We start from the raw sequence: 15041 nt of genomic DNA on the forward strand, positions 1-15041 counted from the left end.
TAACTCTGTGAGCCAGTTTGTAGTGGAAAGTGACTCTTCCCTCGCGGTTGGGTGGGTGGTGAACAAGGCTAATCGGCCTTGGAAGCTTCTATTTGATCTCAACCAGATTGATCTGCTAATGGTAGAGGTTGGCTGTGTAGAAATTTCTCATATTTTCAGGGAAGCAAATGTTGAAGCGGACAAGCTTGTTAAATCAGGGTGTGATCGATCTTCCCCTTTATCTGAATTCATACTTGGGGGTGGTAATTCTTGTTGACTATATTCCCCTCTCTGGCCTCCAATTTTTGCTGCTGAATTTGGGGTTTCTTGGCTGGCCTGTGTGACTGTTGGTGTGCTGTTTCAGATCACCTTCTTTGGCGTCTTTCTGTCATGCTCGGCGGCTGTTAGTATCTGGTTTTGATTTATCATGTGTTTATGTTCTGTTTCTATGTTCTTCTATTGGGGCCGCTATGTTGCCTCATACTCTTTGTTCTTCTGTTTTGTTTCCTGTTCTGTTTTTGTATCTGTTTCCTGTTCTGTTTTCCTCACTAATAAAATCTTTTGTTTTCCAAAAAAAAAACAATCATGAACAATTCAATGACATTGGATTTCCAACGAAAACAAAAAAAACTACAATACTAAATCAATCCCGTAGAGTTTGTAATTAACTAAAAAGGTTCCAATCTAAGAACAACACCCGGAAATATATCATCTGAATTTTGGATATGCGGGTTCAATGACAAAATAAACCGATCGCTACATCTTTCAGCAATGCTGTACAAAGTCTCGTGTTCTTCCACGACGTAGAATTCATGATCACAAGGTTTATTAATATTCTCTACATCCTCTTGATTAATAATTGGAGCAGAATCCTCCATGTAGGCTATAAGTAGCACCGCCAGCATCAACACTAAGCAACATGACTCTAGTTCCAGTCTAACAACCCTAGCTTTCATGGTTGATATTGCTGAGAAAAAAAGAAATCACAAAGTCAATACAAAAGCGATAACAATATTGTAAGGAGTAAGTATCAATGTTTGGTAATATCAAATACTTACCTTGAATCCTTGAATTGAAGTTTTAAGAGTTTGTAGTTTAATGGCGCCACACGAACTCAAATATAGGATTAATCTTTCCAGCACAAGATTCACCACCAGCAATCGCTTCTTATATAAAGAATTCTATCTCCTTAATTAATGTAACTCTCTTCTTTATGCACTTTAGACTGCGCTTTTATTTGTGAACATATAATTTTTTTTCGGTAAATTACATGATTTCTTATCTAATTTGAGAATGTAGTTTGTTTTGCCCTCCTACATATTTTTCGCTATTTAAGATTTTTGGATTATCTTTTCAAAATCTTTTTAAGATATTTGGATTAGATAATTTTTATCTACGTAGTTATTTATTTATTATACAGTTTTTTTAATGATGATTGGTGTACACCTACATAGTGCAGAACACTCTATCTTTTTCTTCAAATTATATCACAACATATGTCACATTTATTACTTATCTCTCATCTCTTCTTATTTCTCTCTAGTAGTCTATACCTCTTTAAGTGTTTACCAATCTTTACTCCAATTATTTAGTTAATACTCCCTCCGTCCCTAATTATAAGCTAAAGTTGTAAAAATCACATTTATTAAGAAAGCCTTAATTGATGCATTGGTTTTCAAAAAAAATGTACAACTTTCTATGTTTACCCCTATTTATGATAACACTTTTTCATCATTGTACTACTAATGGTGGTGCTCCACTACCAATAAATGCAAGGGTGAATATGGAAAGAAATATTAACTTTTGCAAGGTTAGCTTATATTTAGTGACACAAAAAAAGTCTCAATGTTAGCTTATAATTAGGGACGGAGGGAGTATAACGATTTTGGTAATCCCAAAAAAGATATCATATATGTAAAAAAAAAAAGATACTATCATAATTGTTTTTTCGATGTATCTATCGATCAAAAATTTGTTATCTTATTTTTTTAAAGGATTATCGTTATCAAGCATTTGTTTTATTTAAAAATTGAAAATAAATATTAAAATAATTAAGTTGAAAATTAAACTTCAATTTAGCATGAAGAGAAAGAGAGGTTTTTTTCTTGACCCAAAAATAAATTTATCATAAACACGTGAACCTGCTGGGTAAAAAACAGTTAAACACCATTTTCAATTTTTCTTTTTAATTTCCTAAACAGTGATTTGGGGGATCAATGTTAATCATCGCTAATGACGATTTTAGCTTGAAGACAGAAAGAGGGTTTTCTTTCTTCTTCTTTCCATCGTTAGTGTTTCAATGAAGTCGGTAGTAAAGAGAAGAAGAGAGAAAGGGAAAGAAGTGATAAATACTTGATTTTCAAAATTAAATAAAATTTGAGTCAGCAAAATTATTATAAACCCATAAGTCCATAACCAAACTATCTTTAAACAAAAGAAGCGAGGGACAATTTCGTATAAATAAACAGGTGTTGGGTGCTATTATACTCATTTTAAAAATGTAACAAAAAAATACCCCTTTTAAAAAAGAAGTGAGAGTATTCTAAAAATCCATTTATATAATTATATATCAAGGCAAATGCATCTTTGCAACTGCAAAAAGATTCTTTATCCTTCAAGTTCCAACACTAACTAACTTTTCATAAAATTCACTTCTCCTGCACTAAAAGAAAGGAACACTTATACCTCCCCATTCACAACGCTTCTCATCATTGTTTTGCCATAGCCAGGATGAGTGAAGTGTTATTACAAGGAAAACAAAACAAGTCATAATCCAAAAGGCTTCAGGGAAACAAAGTAGGCCCTCACATCTTTAAATGCAATACTGATGGAAGTCAAGTAATAACTAGCAAGTACATTTAAAATGAGTATTATGGAATCCTAGAACACTATAGTAAAAGCCTTAAGCCCTTAACCTGCTAATTTCCAGAGTCCATTAGCAAAAGCTCTTCCACATTAAAAATCAACAGAAACGGTGTATTTTGCATTGGTATGCATGTAAACATTTCACCTATGCATGACTGGCGCATGCACTGAGAGTAAGGAGCAATGCACCTAATGAATAATAATGAGATGCATACAAAATGAAATTCAAGGCAAAAAGTCTCAGCAACCATAGAAATGAGAAATTGGAGAAGAAAAGAAGACTCATTGAATTTTGTATTCAAATTTTGTTCTCAGCAATGCACATTGTCCACGAACATACTACAATGGCTAACAGAAATACTTGCTAACTAATTGACAGCTAAACACAATCAACTAGCTACTTATGAGTGACATGCTAAGCATGTGCCAATTTTAATTAACTTCTAACCAACACCTGCCATATATAGACTAGTGATCAAGCAGCTATGAAAATGTGCTTCAGTATTGCTTCCTTTGTAAGTTTGATAAAAGTGCGTATATGTGGCTTACTACTAACTGCAACAATATCCCCTAACTACTAAATCCTAGCAATATCACATTGCATAAATTCAAACAAAAGAGTACAGTCACATATATCTCATGTAATTGGCATGTAATAACAGAGAAATGAGCACTTGGACTCTGGCACAAGCTCAACAGTCAAGAATTTACAGAACTTACAAAACCTGCTTCAAATAATAGAAAAAAGATGAAATGCAAAAATTCATCATTTACAAAATCTTAATTAGTTATGCCAGTAAGAAAAATTACTCTGATATAAAAGCACCAAAATCATTGTCCAACTAATTTAAATATCAGATTTGCTTAACCAAATTTCACACTTTGTAAGAGTTGGACAAAGGTCAAACAGAACTTGGCAGAAAAATGGGAGGAGCGAGACATTTGCCTCTCCCACCAAAGCCTTCCAGCATTCTAAGTACTAAAATTAGGTGAAAAGAAACTTACCTAGCCTAAATCTTATGAACCAAGCAAGTTGATATCCTACTAAAACTCAAATAAATAATAGAAGGAAAAAACTGCTTCAAGACACACTAAGAGTTAAATAAGGACTTTTTTCCATACAATTCAAGTGAAGACTAAAACCATTTTTATTTCCCAAAAATCTGCAATAGCTGCACAACTAGTACTCCTTCACTCTGCACAATTGTTTGTTCATTGAATATAAGCTTATGATTGATAATCTAATAGGATTCAGCCGTGCTATAAAACTTCTTCATAATGCTAATCATAGATTCCAGTGATCCACATACGGGATAATATTAATACAATCTATAACCCATTCTTATATAAAAGATAAAATCATCTTAGGTGAAAATTTAATTCTGACAAAATTCTGCTAAGACATTGATACACAACATTAAAACAAAAACTCATACCTATCCAAAGACAAAAGAGAGTTCTCTTTTAACAAACAACTAAATGTTATATTTTTACGGGTGCTGCTCCGCTCCTGCTCATTTGAGAGAGTAATACACCTACCTACCATGGAGGTTTGCGTAAGATGAGAAGCTAACATACAATTGTCTCACACTTGAGCACTATATCTCAATTTTAAAATTAACCATCAGTAAAGAACAAGTTCCACTAATTTGAAAATTAAGACAAGATCCATATCCTTGTAGCTAGCTACTAGTTAAAAGGAAGGAATGAAAAAACTACTTGCAGCGAACATATCGAGTTTGTTATCAGTTAAAGGAAAGTTTACAAGTTGCAGAACTCCTCATGCAACAGGATAGTTTTTTTAACATCTCAACCTTTCCCCCTTGATTTATGAAAATCCCACTGGATATTGTCATCCTCTTCAAAAATCTTCCGTTCCTCATTATATACTTTGCAAATTGAAACTCACCTTTGGTTCCTCTAAAATTATTAAGGCAGCATTTTTTAAGGTGTAACAAAATGCATTTAGGAACAGATGGTGGGTACTGCCACTTTGCTGGTTTTTCAAGTAGATCAGGCTCATTGAAAGGTATACTTGGCTGTCAACAACAAAAACAAAATAAATAAATGAAATGAAGAAGTGACAAGAAATAGAAATCATTCTAAGTCTGTAACCAAACCTGGTTAATGATAAGAACTTGAAGCTTGGGGCAACACTTGAGCAATTCCACAACCTCAGACCAATCAGTATTATAAGTTCTATATTCAAGTTCAACATGGGTCAAATTGTGAAACATGGGGAAAACGTACGGGCCAGGGCCATTACCAAGTCTGCGCGCAATCTGCATGAGTTACAATTACAAGAAATCAAATATCTCATTTCAGTTAGGAATGAAAAATAATGATTCATAAATCAAATTACCCCATCTATGCGCAAAAACTTGACATTGTTAACCAATCCCAGCAACTTTGGTAATGTTTTAAACTCTGTATCAGCGACATCTTGATGAAAATATAAACGTTTTGCTTTAAAATCCTCAAGAATTGGACATCCAGAAAGAAGCTCGGCGAGACATGCACGTTTTGAGAACCTCAAATCTTTTAGATGGAGGAGTTTAAGGAAAGGTAAATCAACAGAGGAAATAGGTTCCAACTTGGTGCAATGCAACTTGAGAACTACGAGAGTTTTGCAAGTGAAGATGGAAGACAAGTTAGGGGGTTGTTGAACATAGAGGTAACGGAGGGGGAGCCAGAGATCAAGGTGTTGAACTCTGTGTTGCACAACAACATTAACCCATTCACTGACAGTGGCAGGATCACAAACATAGGAGGAACAATTGAGGCGAACTTTTTCGATAGGGAGGTGCATATCGCGGGAGACGATGAATGCATACACCGACTGAACAAAACGAGCATAAGCCTTTTTGCTTCCATTAAAGTCGGAATCATCGAAGTCGAGAGTAGAAACTGAACGCCATAGAGGCATCCATCGCTTGGAGAGAATGCTTGTGGCAACAACTTGCTTGGTTGGGAGAAAAGAGAGTATGTGGCATATGAGTTCCTCCGGTAAGGTGCTAACCAAATCGCCCATCCTTCCTAGATAATCCGAATTCCCGGCTGCAAGTTTATAAATAACTGAAGTGAATGTTACTAAAAACAAATCCGTGGAAACTCACCCACTTCTATCAAAAAGCAAATCGCATGAACTCAGTAAGATAAAGAAAAGATCATATAGCCAACGCATTAAGAAAGAAAGATGTAGAACCATATTAAAGGATTAAACAGAAAGCAATCAACGAAAGGAAACAAAAAGCACGTTAGATGAACCTTGGCGGAAGAAAAGACATTGATTAGAATACAAACTTGAAAGGGGAACAGGGCATTTAAGCTGTGGATGATGCATATGCTCAAAGTAAAGGAGGTGAATACCTTGGCCACGATGAAGCACAAAGCCGGAACCAGAGAAGAGAAGCGCTAGGTCACAGCAACGAGACTTAGGGACGATTGGCGAGTGCGATAGTGTGATACGATGAAAACAAAAACACAAAAAGAAAGGGCGGTGTAAATGCAAATTTTGGGTTAAATAATTCATCATCCAATCACATTTGAAATAAGTGAGTTGAAATTTTAATATTTTATTTATTAATTTAGTTTCAACTCACTTATCTCCAATTTGATTCGATAATGAGTTATTTAACTCAAACTTTCTCATTGGTCATTTAGACAACTCCAAAGATAAATATGTGTCCAAAAAGATAAAGGGTCGTGTAAATGACTGAAACATCCCGTTAATAAATAATAATAATAAAAAAAAAACAAAAAAAAAGAAAAGTATATATATATATATAATATGTATATATATATATATATAATAAGCCAAACAAAAAGAAACCGTAACCCACTACCAGTACCATTCCTAATTATACTATGGAACCCTATGTTATTCTCTCACTCTCTCGTCTTTTCCTTTCTCTGTCTCGTTCACTTTCTTTTCCCTTCGTCAGCGATTCTTTCTTCTTTTCTTTCTTCATCATTTTCTTCTCTAGTCACCAAATACCACCACAGGATTACACAATCATGAGAATACACAAGCATGAAGGGAAATTTCTGAATTTAAGTTGAAGGGTTCTTGGCATAATTTTGGATTTAGGATTTATGCTATGAGGAAGGAGAAGAGCACCAACTCTCACATAATTGCTTATTTGGTTTATTGAGGTATTCCTACAACTCATAAATTTAGAGAATGATATGGTAAGGTACATTAGGCTTAAGTAGTAATATTTTTAGGGTTTTGATTACATAATTGAGAATTTCGTAGTTGCTCATGGATAGTATGACATTAGATAATTATTGCTGAAGGTTGAAGTTGATTTTGGTGTTCAGATTTGACGGCTAGTGGTTCATTCAATCGACATGGAGTGGTTGAGAGCAGTTCGGTTGATTCGTCATAGTTGTGAGTGGTTTTCAATTACTGTGGCATAATTTAATTACTCTATATGCTAGTTTTATTTATTTAAATATGTTACCTATCCGTTTGAAAATTTGGGGAAACATGCTTTTACAGTTCTTGAATTATCTGAAATTGGTTTTATGAAGTCGATTTGAGTCTGCTTATGTACTGACGTGAGCAATAATTTATATTGCTTTGATTTTGGAAATTATGTGAAACTGAGATTGTGAACTTGGAAAGTTGATTTTGAGACTTTTGATGAGACTTGAGCTGGTTTGAGAAAACGGTTTTGGGGATCCTTGATAGAACCTCGTAGCCGTTAACGGAGGTAACGGCCTAGGTGCACCTAGCTAGATTGATTCCGGGAGGAGAGGGCTATCCGTTAGATGGAGCCGCCAGTGCACGGAGAGGGCTATCAACGAGATGTAGCTTCCCCCGATCATATGATACGATGTGACATGTGATATGAGAGAGGAAAGGGCTATCCGTTAGATGGAGCCGCCCCTATCGGATAGGCCATCCCTTAGGAGGAGAGGGCTATCAACGAGATGGAGCCGCCTCATGGTTCTACATGTGTGACCCTATGATATTAAATTTATGGTTTTATGTTTTCATAGGTGGACATGATTTTAACTGTATTCATTTAAAGCATTACTTATAAACTTTATGATTTTTGTCAAGTTCGTTGTTGGAATGATTTGAACTGATTTTATTCATGATACAAATTCTTTACTCTGAGTTGAGATTATTGATGATGTAAATTCTTTATGCTTAGTTGAGAGCGAAAAACTCGTGCCTATTATGTTTCTCCTTCCTGTTCATGGTGGTTGTTAAATCCTCACTAAATCTTTGTGACTTACCCCATTCCTTATTTTCATCCACAGATTTTCAGGCAACTGAGTAGCGGATTGTTGTCAGATTCAGATCTTTCAGTTTTCTTATTGGTAGGCCTCCTTTGGTTGGTGGCTCGATTGATGTCTTCATTTGATTGTAGTTATCTGCAGCTATAGGGAGTCTTAGGTGGATTGATTCTGAATTGTTATTTATTATTTTATTTAAGAAATTTTGGTTATGATGAAAACATTTGGCAGGTTTATTGTTTTGGAAATGTTGATAATATAAAGGAGGTTTGTTGAATTATTTTAAAATATAGAGCAACATGTATAATTTTTGGAAAACACTTTGGAAAATGATTTTGTGAGAAACAGGCTTGCCAGACTAGGGTGTTAGTCTGTGCGCCGGTCACGGCTTAGGATTTTGGGTCGTGACAAAGTTGGTATCAGAGCTTTGGCTGTAGGTCCTAATAGCTGCAGACATGAGGAAGAGATGGAATCTTTCTAGTAAATTGTGAACCGCGGCACAACTTACTTCAAAGATGCTATTAACGCCTCATGAGTGTTCTAAAGTTGTTTCTATATTGTGATTTGAGTTCGTTCCTCATTCACTGAATTCCGAGTCATGTGTTATGTTTGACGAATATTCTTTGTTCAGTGAGGATGTCACCTTAATTAGGATTTTCATTATAAGATGAGTTAACTTACTAGGATCCTCTTAAAGCAGGTCGTGGTCGGCATTGTGGTTTAGGCGAAGGACCATTTCCTGTAGCCGCTGGTTGTTTGCTGTTGTAGCCAATATTAACGTGCTTATATTGAGGTTATGGGGGGCTTGTCCTCTCCTTGTAACAAAAAAAAAATATTCAAGTTATGAAATTTAGGGATGTTAGAGCTTATAGTTGGTACGAAGGAATTATAAAATGATTTGAAATAACGTGTTGGAGTGGTTGGTGGACAGCAACAAGGGAACCCACATAAGAAAATTTATGAGAGTCAGTTAGAGGTTAGACAGAGGAAAGTAACAACAAGTAGGTGCCACTAGACAGATTGAGGTCACAGTGATTGGTTTTGTGTAGCTAATTAATTCTCCTACTTTACACATGCAAGTAAGGATCCACAAAGGAATATTGGTTCTTTAGAGAGATTGTGGACATAACTTTGATGCGCATACATTAATGCAGTAGAGTTAATATAGTTCTATCTTTTGATTGTGGTATATGATTAGATTGATGACTTTATGCGTATGAGAGCACTGAGATCACCTCTGATAGCATAAGATGAATTTTCCTAGAAATTCAAGAATCGTTTCGTAATAGAGAGAGCTAGAGAGCTTAGCAATTGATTTGAGCTGCTAGGGCAGACTGAGAACAGTGACTCTAGAGAGTGGTTCTAGTGGATACTTATCATGATTTGTTCAAATTCGTAGAGTAGATTTTAGGGGTCTTTACAATCCATTTTTATTCTTGGAAGCATTTTGCGCAAGATCTACACGTTGTCCTACTTGTGTGAAGTTTCATCCCGTAGCTTGCGTTGGAGATGATTAGGTGTGCTGTTAGTGCGATTGGACATGTCATATTACGAGGAATTTCCTTGTGGTTGTGGTGCAACCTTTCTCTAGTAAGGGATAAGTGTTATTAAGAGTATCTTTAGCATCTTGCCTGCCCCTACAACACTTGTTAGACAAGCTATGAGTTCTTTTGGGTGAAGCCGAGGTTTATCTAAAAATAATGGTAAATGAAAGGGTAGTCGAGGTCAATGACATGATAGGTGAGTCGAGCACAAGTATTTTCTTTGACTCATCACGATGCTTAGGCAACCAATGCAGTGACAGCAAATATACTCTTTATATGATATTGAGATGATTATGTTTTGCTTAAGGCTATAGGTATATACTTTTTATCATTGTCGTCAACTCAGTGAATTATCTTCTTTCCTGAATAAGACGTTGGTCGCTGCTGCACCTCTTGGGGAGCATTTGATAATTGAGTTTGTGCACCATTCTTTTTAAGGTATCCATTGGAGATTGAGAGTTGTGGTTAGTCATTATAGCATAAGACATGATTGATTTTAATGTGATCTTGGGAGATAGATTGGTTAATCTTTTGTCAATGATACTTTGGACTGTCATAGCAAGTAATGAGATTTACATTATTTGAAGAGTCATCTTACACATTTTTGGGAGAGTGAAGTCAAACATCATATATCATTTGGAGCTAGAAAATTCCTAAGAAAGGGTTGGAAATAATACTTGACCTTGGTAAATGATACTCTAACAGCTGAAATGAAATTAGAAGATATTCTTATAGTATGTGCATTTTGAAGGTATTTCGTGGAAGATTTCCTCATTAGCCCCTCGACAGGGGATAGAGCTTTCCCTAAACTTGGTCCCTAGCACCAGTTTGATTTGTTAAGATGAGAGGTGAAATTATGTAGTTATGTGTTGACTAGAGGCAGTTGGACAATATGATGGTATAAAAAACAACTTAGTAATGTAGGTACTATAAATGGAATATTAAGAAAGAAAGAATTTTGAAGACCACTTACAGAACATGTTATTTATGACTGTAATGGGTAGATAGTCATGCTTTTGGATTTAGGGATGCCACTACTATTTTTTATGAATTTAAAGGACTGCATCTTTAATCATCCAAGGATCATTTTGTGGTTGTTCTTGTTGATTTGGGATACTACTAAGACAAAGAAGAACACTATAAGGTTGTTGATTGTAGAGTTATGTATAGGCTGCCCATTCCAGCTCACTGTTGAATTTTTGCAATTCTTTCTATAGTGGACAATGTGGTTGATGACATTAAACATGATCAAGGTCAAGATTTGTATGTGGTGAGGATGGTAGAGGATTTTTTAAAGTGAAAGGTTCCACATTTTTCAATAGACTCTGATGATATTTTATGACTTGAATGGTGATGTGTGTGCCTGATGTAGATAGTTTGTGGGGAAAATATTAGAGGATGCTCATAATTATTCTTACATGATTCACCTAGGATACTTGAGAAAATTTTATTGGTGGGAAGAGATGAAGAAAAAAAAATGTTGTAGAATTTGTTCCTAAATGTTTAGTATGTTAGAGATGAAAGATAAGCACTAAAAGTCAGCAGAGTTACATCGATATATTGAGATACAAATGACAGTTGAAAGATATTGTTACGAACCTCTTGACAAGGCTACCTTGAACCTCCAAAGAGTATGATTCAATATGAGTTATTATATATAGGTTGACTAAGCATGCACACTTCTTGCCTATGAAGACTTATTACAGTAGAGTATGCTAAGCCTTACTTTGAGGAGATTATCTCTCTGCATAGTGTACCTGCCCCTATTATTTTAGAGTGAGGGGCTCATTTTACTGCACAGTTTTGGAAGTCTTTCCAGATTGTTTTAGAGACTCATCTGAATCGAAGTACAACTTTCTACTCTTAAATTGATGGCTAACTTAAGAGAATTATTCAGATCTTGGAGAATATGTTTCATGCTTATGTTTTAGGCTTTAGAGGGAGTTGAGAGCAGACTTTGTTTTTAATGAAGTTCGCTTATAATAGCAAGTTGTCGATCTAGATTTTAGATAGCACAATTTGAGGCTATGTATAGTAAGAGTCTAAGAGATGTAGATCACCAATAAGTTGATTTGAAGTTGAGAAGCTAAGTTGTAGACTCAAAACCTATCCAAGATGCAACAAAGAAAGTTGAACTAGTTTAAATCGTTGGTTACAGGTCAAGGTAAACAAAAGTTTTATGCTGATAGGAGGTGACACCTTTTAGAGTTTGTTGTTGGAGATCATGCATTCTCACACCTATATTCACTGAAATGAGTACCATGGTTTGGTAAGAAAGGGAAGTTAAGTTCAAGATTTGTTTAATGTAGGTACTTTGGAAGTCTTCCTTGAATTGCTTTGGGGACTCGCTTGAATTTAAATACTGTTTTTCAATCCTCAAACTAATCCATTATGAAAACATTGTTGAGACCTTGGAGGATATGTTGAGTTTGTGTGTTAGATCATGATGGGAGTTTTGTGAACAGTATCTTTCCTTGGTGGAATTCTCTTATATTAACAATTGTTAGCCTAGAAACCAAATGTTTACCATTGAGGCATTGTGTGGTAAGTGATGTGGATCGCTAATAGGTTGGTTTAAAGTCGGAGAAGCTAAACTTATAGTCTTAGACCTTATCCAAAATGCAATAGATAAAGTTAAGTTGGGTTGAGATTGTTTGGTTACAGCTCAAAGTAGGCAAAAATCTTATGTTGGTAGAAGATGACACCCCTTAGAGGTTGCAGTTGGTGACTATGTCCTCTTACGAGTTTTACCAATGAAACGAGTGTCACAGTTGGTTCAAAAGGGAAAACTAACACCAAAACTCATTGGATTGTTTGAGATTTTTGAGAGGGTTGGCGCTATAGCTTATCGTTCTGCAATTCATGCAGTTTTGCATGTTTTTATGCTTCTGAGACATTCATGATTCTCCTACATTATTTGTCATGAGGATATACAATTAGACGAGCATGTATCTTATATGGAGCAACCAGTAGCCTTGGTTGAAATAAGGGTGACAAATATGCGTTCTAAGAATATGGGTTTAGTGGAAGTTATTTGGCGATAACTATCGGGTGAAGAGAAGTCTTGGGAATATGTGAGAAGTATCTTCCGTTATTGGAAACAAAGGTTACCTAAAACTTTAAAATTCGAGGACGAATTTTTCTAGGGGGAAGATTGAAACATCCCGTTAATAAATAATAATAATAAAAAAAAAACAAAAAAAAAGAAAAGTATATATATATATAATATGTATATATATATAATAAGCCAAACAAAAAGAAACCGTAACCCACTACCAGTACAATTCCTAATTATACTATGGAACCCTATGTTATTCTCTCACTCTCGTCTTTTCCTTTCTCTGTCTCGTTCACTTTCTTTTCCCTTCGTCAGCGATTCTTTCTTCTTTTCTTTCTTCATCATTTTCTTCTCTAGTCACCAAATACCACCACAGGATTACACAATCATGAGAATACACAAGCATGAAGGGAAATTTCTGAATTTAAGTTGAAGGGTTCTTGGCATAATTTTGGATTTAGGATTTATGCTATGAGGAAGGAGAAGAGCACCAACTCTCACATAATTGCTTATTTGGTTTATTGAGGTATTCCTACAACTCATAAATTTAGAGAATGATATGGTAAGGTACATTAGGCTTAAGTAGTAATATTTTTAGGGTTTTGATTACATAATTGAGAATTTCGTAGTTGCTCACGGATAGTATGACATTAGATAATTATTGCTGAAGGTTGAAGTTGATTTTGGTGTTCAGATTTGACGGCTAGTGGTTCGTTCAATCGACATGGAGTGGTTGAGAGCAGTTCGGTTGATTCGTCATAGTTGTGAGTGGTTTTCAATTACTGTGGCATAATTTAATTACTCTATATGCTAGTTTTATTTATTTAAATATGTTACCTATCCGTTTGAAAATTTGGGGAAACATGCTTTTACAGTTCTTGAATTATCTGAAATTGGTTTTATGAAGTCGATTTGAGTCTGCTTATGTACTGACGTGAGCAATAATTTATATTGCTTTGATTTTGGAAATTATGTGAAACTGAGATTGTGAACTTGGAAAGTTGATTTTGAGACTTTTGATGAGACTTGAGCTGGTTTGAGAAAACGGTTTTGGGGATCCTTGATAGAACCCCGTAGCCGTTAACGGAGGTAACGGCCTAGGTGCACCTAGCTAGATTGATTCCGGGAGGAGAGGGCTATCCGTTAGATGGAGCCGCCAGTGCACGGAGAGGGCTATCAACGAGATGTAGCTTCCCCCGATCATATGATACGATGTGACATGTGATATGAGAGAGGAAAGGGCTATCCGTTAGATGGAGCCGCCCCTATCGGATAGGCCATCCCTTAGGAGGAGAGGGCTATCAACGAGATGGAGCCGCCTCATGGTTCTACATGTGTGACCCTATGATATTAAATTTATGGTTTTATGTTTTCATAGGTGGACATGATTTTAACTGTATTCATTTAAAGCATTACTTATAAACTTTATGATTTTTGTCAAGTTCGTTGTTGGAATGATTTGAACTGATTTTATTCATGATACAAATTCTTTACACTGAGTTGAGATTATTGATGATGTAAATTCTTTATACTTAGTTGAGAGCGAAAAACTCGTGCCTATTATGTTTCTCCTTCCTGTTCATGGTGGTTGTTAAATCCTCACTAAGTCTTTGTGACTTACCCCATTCCTTATTTTCATCCACAGATTTTCAGGCAACTGAGTAGCGGATTGTTGTCAGATTCAGATCTTTCAGTTTTCTTATTGGTAGGCCTCCTTTGGTTGGTGGCTCGATTGATGTCTTCATTTGATTGTAGTTATCTGCAGCTATAGGGAGTCTTAGGTGGATTGATTCTGAATTGTTATTTATTATTTTATTTAAGAAATTTTGGTTATGATGAAAACATTGGGCAGGTTTATTGTTTTGGAAATGTTGATAATATAAAGGAGGTTTGTTGAATTATTTTAAAATATAGAGCAACATGTATAATTTTTGGAAAACACTTTGGAAAATGATTTTGTGAGAAACAGGCTTGCCAGACTAGGGTGTTAGTCTGTGCGCCGGTCACGGCTTAGGATTTTGGGTCGTGAAAATTAACTGGTTTTGTTTTTTGATAGGCATTTTTAACTCAAATTTCAGTTTTTGATTTTTTCAGTTTCTAATTTTTTTAATTAGAAATTAAATATGTGGAAATTAAAATGACATGGATAAAGCCACGTCAGCTCTCGCCGGAGCTCTCCTCTCCGGCGAGGACTAATACCAAAATGCGTGCAACTGCAGGGAGGTATCGGCTAGTTTTTTCCGGGGAGGGACTAAAATCAAAAGTCACTACAAACACAAGGACCAATTTGACCATTAACCCATAAATATGTGTTCATTTAGACAACTGCATGCCACACGGCGTTT

General features: G+C 35.5%; 1 protein-coding gene and 1 long non-coding RNA gene across 3 annotated transcripts; one reads left to right on the plus strand and one right to left on the minus strand.

Moving 5' to 3' along the window:
* Window positions 1–4419: 4419 nt before the first annotated feature.
* LOC130738561 (F-box/FBD/LRR-repeat protein At4g00160-like) lies at window positions 4420–6391 on the minus strand. Its single transcript, XM_057590581.1, has 4 exons — window positions 6214–6391; window positions 5207–5901; window positions 4965–5126; window positions 4420–4883 (listed from the first exon to the last, which is right to left on the minus strand). The coding sequence occupies exons 1-4, from the start codon at window positions 6377–6379 to the stop codon at window positions 4590–4592; spliced, it is 1317 nt and encodes a 438-aa protein (XP_057446564.1). The 5' UTR covers window positions 6380–6391; the 3' UTR covers window positions 4420–4589.
* Window positions 6392–6619: 228 nt separating this feature from the next.
* On the plus strand, window positions 6620–14768 carry LOC130738562 (uncharacterized). 2 transcript variants are annotated; one of them, XR_009019457.1, is made up of 5 exons: window positions 6620–6999; window positions 7168–7237; window positions 8119–13222; window positions 13391–13460; window positions 14342–14768. It is a non-coding gene; the product is annotated as an uncharacterized LOC130738562 (long non-coding RNA). The 2 variants fall into 2 exon arrangements; XR_009019456.1 differs by having other exon boundaries at window positions 6623–6999; window positions 8119–13460.
* The last annotated feature ends 273 nt before the right edge of the window (window positions 14769–15041 follow it).

The sequence above is a fragment of the Lotus japonicus genome, chromosome 2 (assembly GCF_012489685.1).
Source record: "Lotus japonicus ecotype B-129 chromosome 2, LjGifu_v1.2".
In the NCBI taxonomy this organism is placed as follows: domain Eukaryota; kingdom Viridiplantae; phylum Streptophyta; class Magnoliopsida; order Fabales; family Fabaceae; genus Lotus; species Lotus japonicus.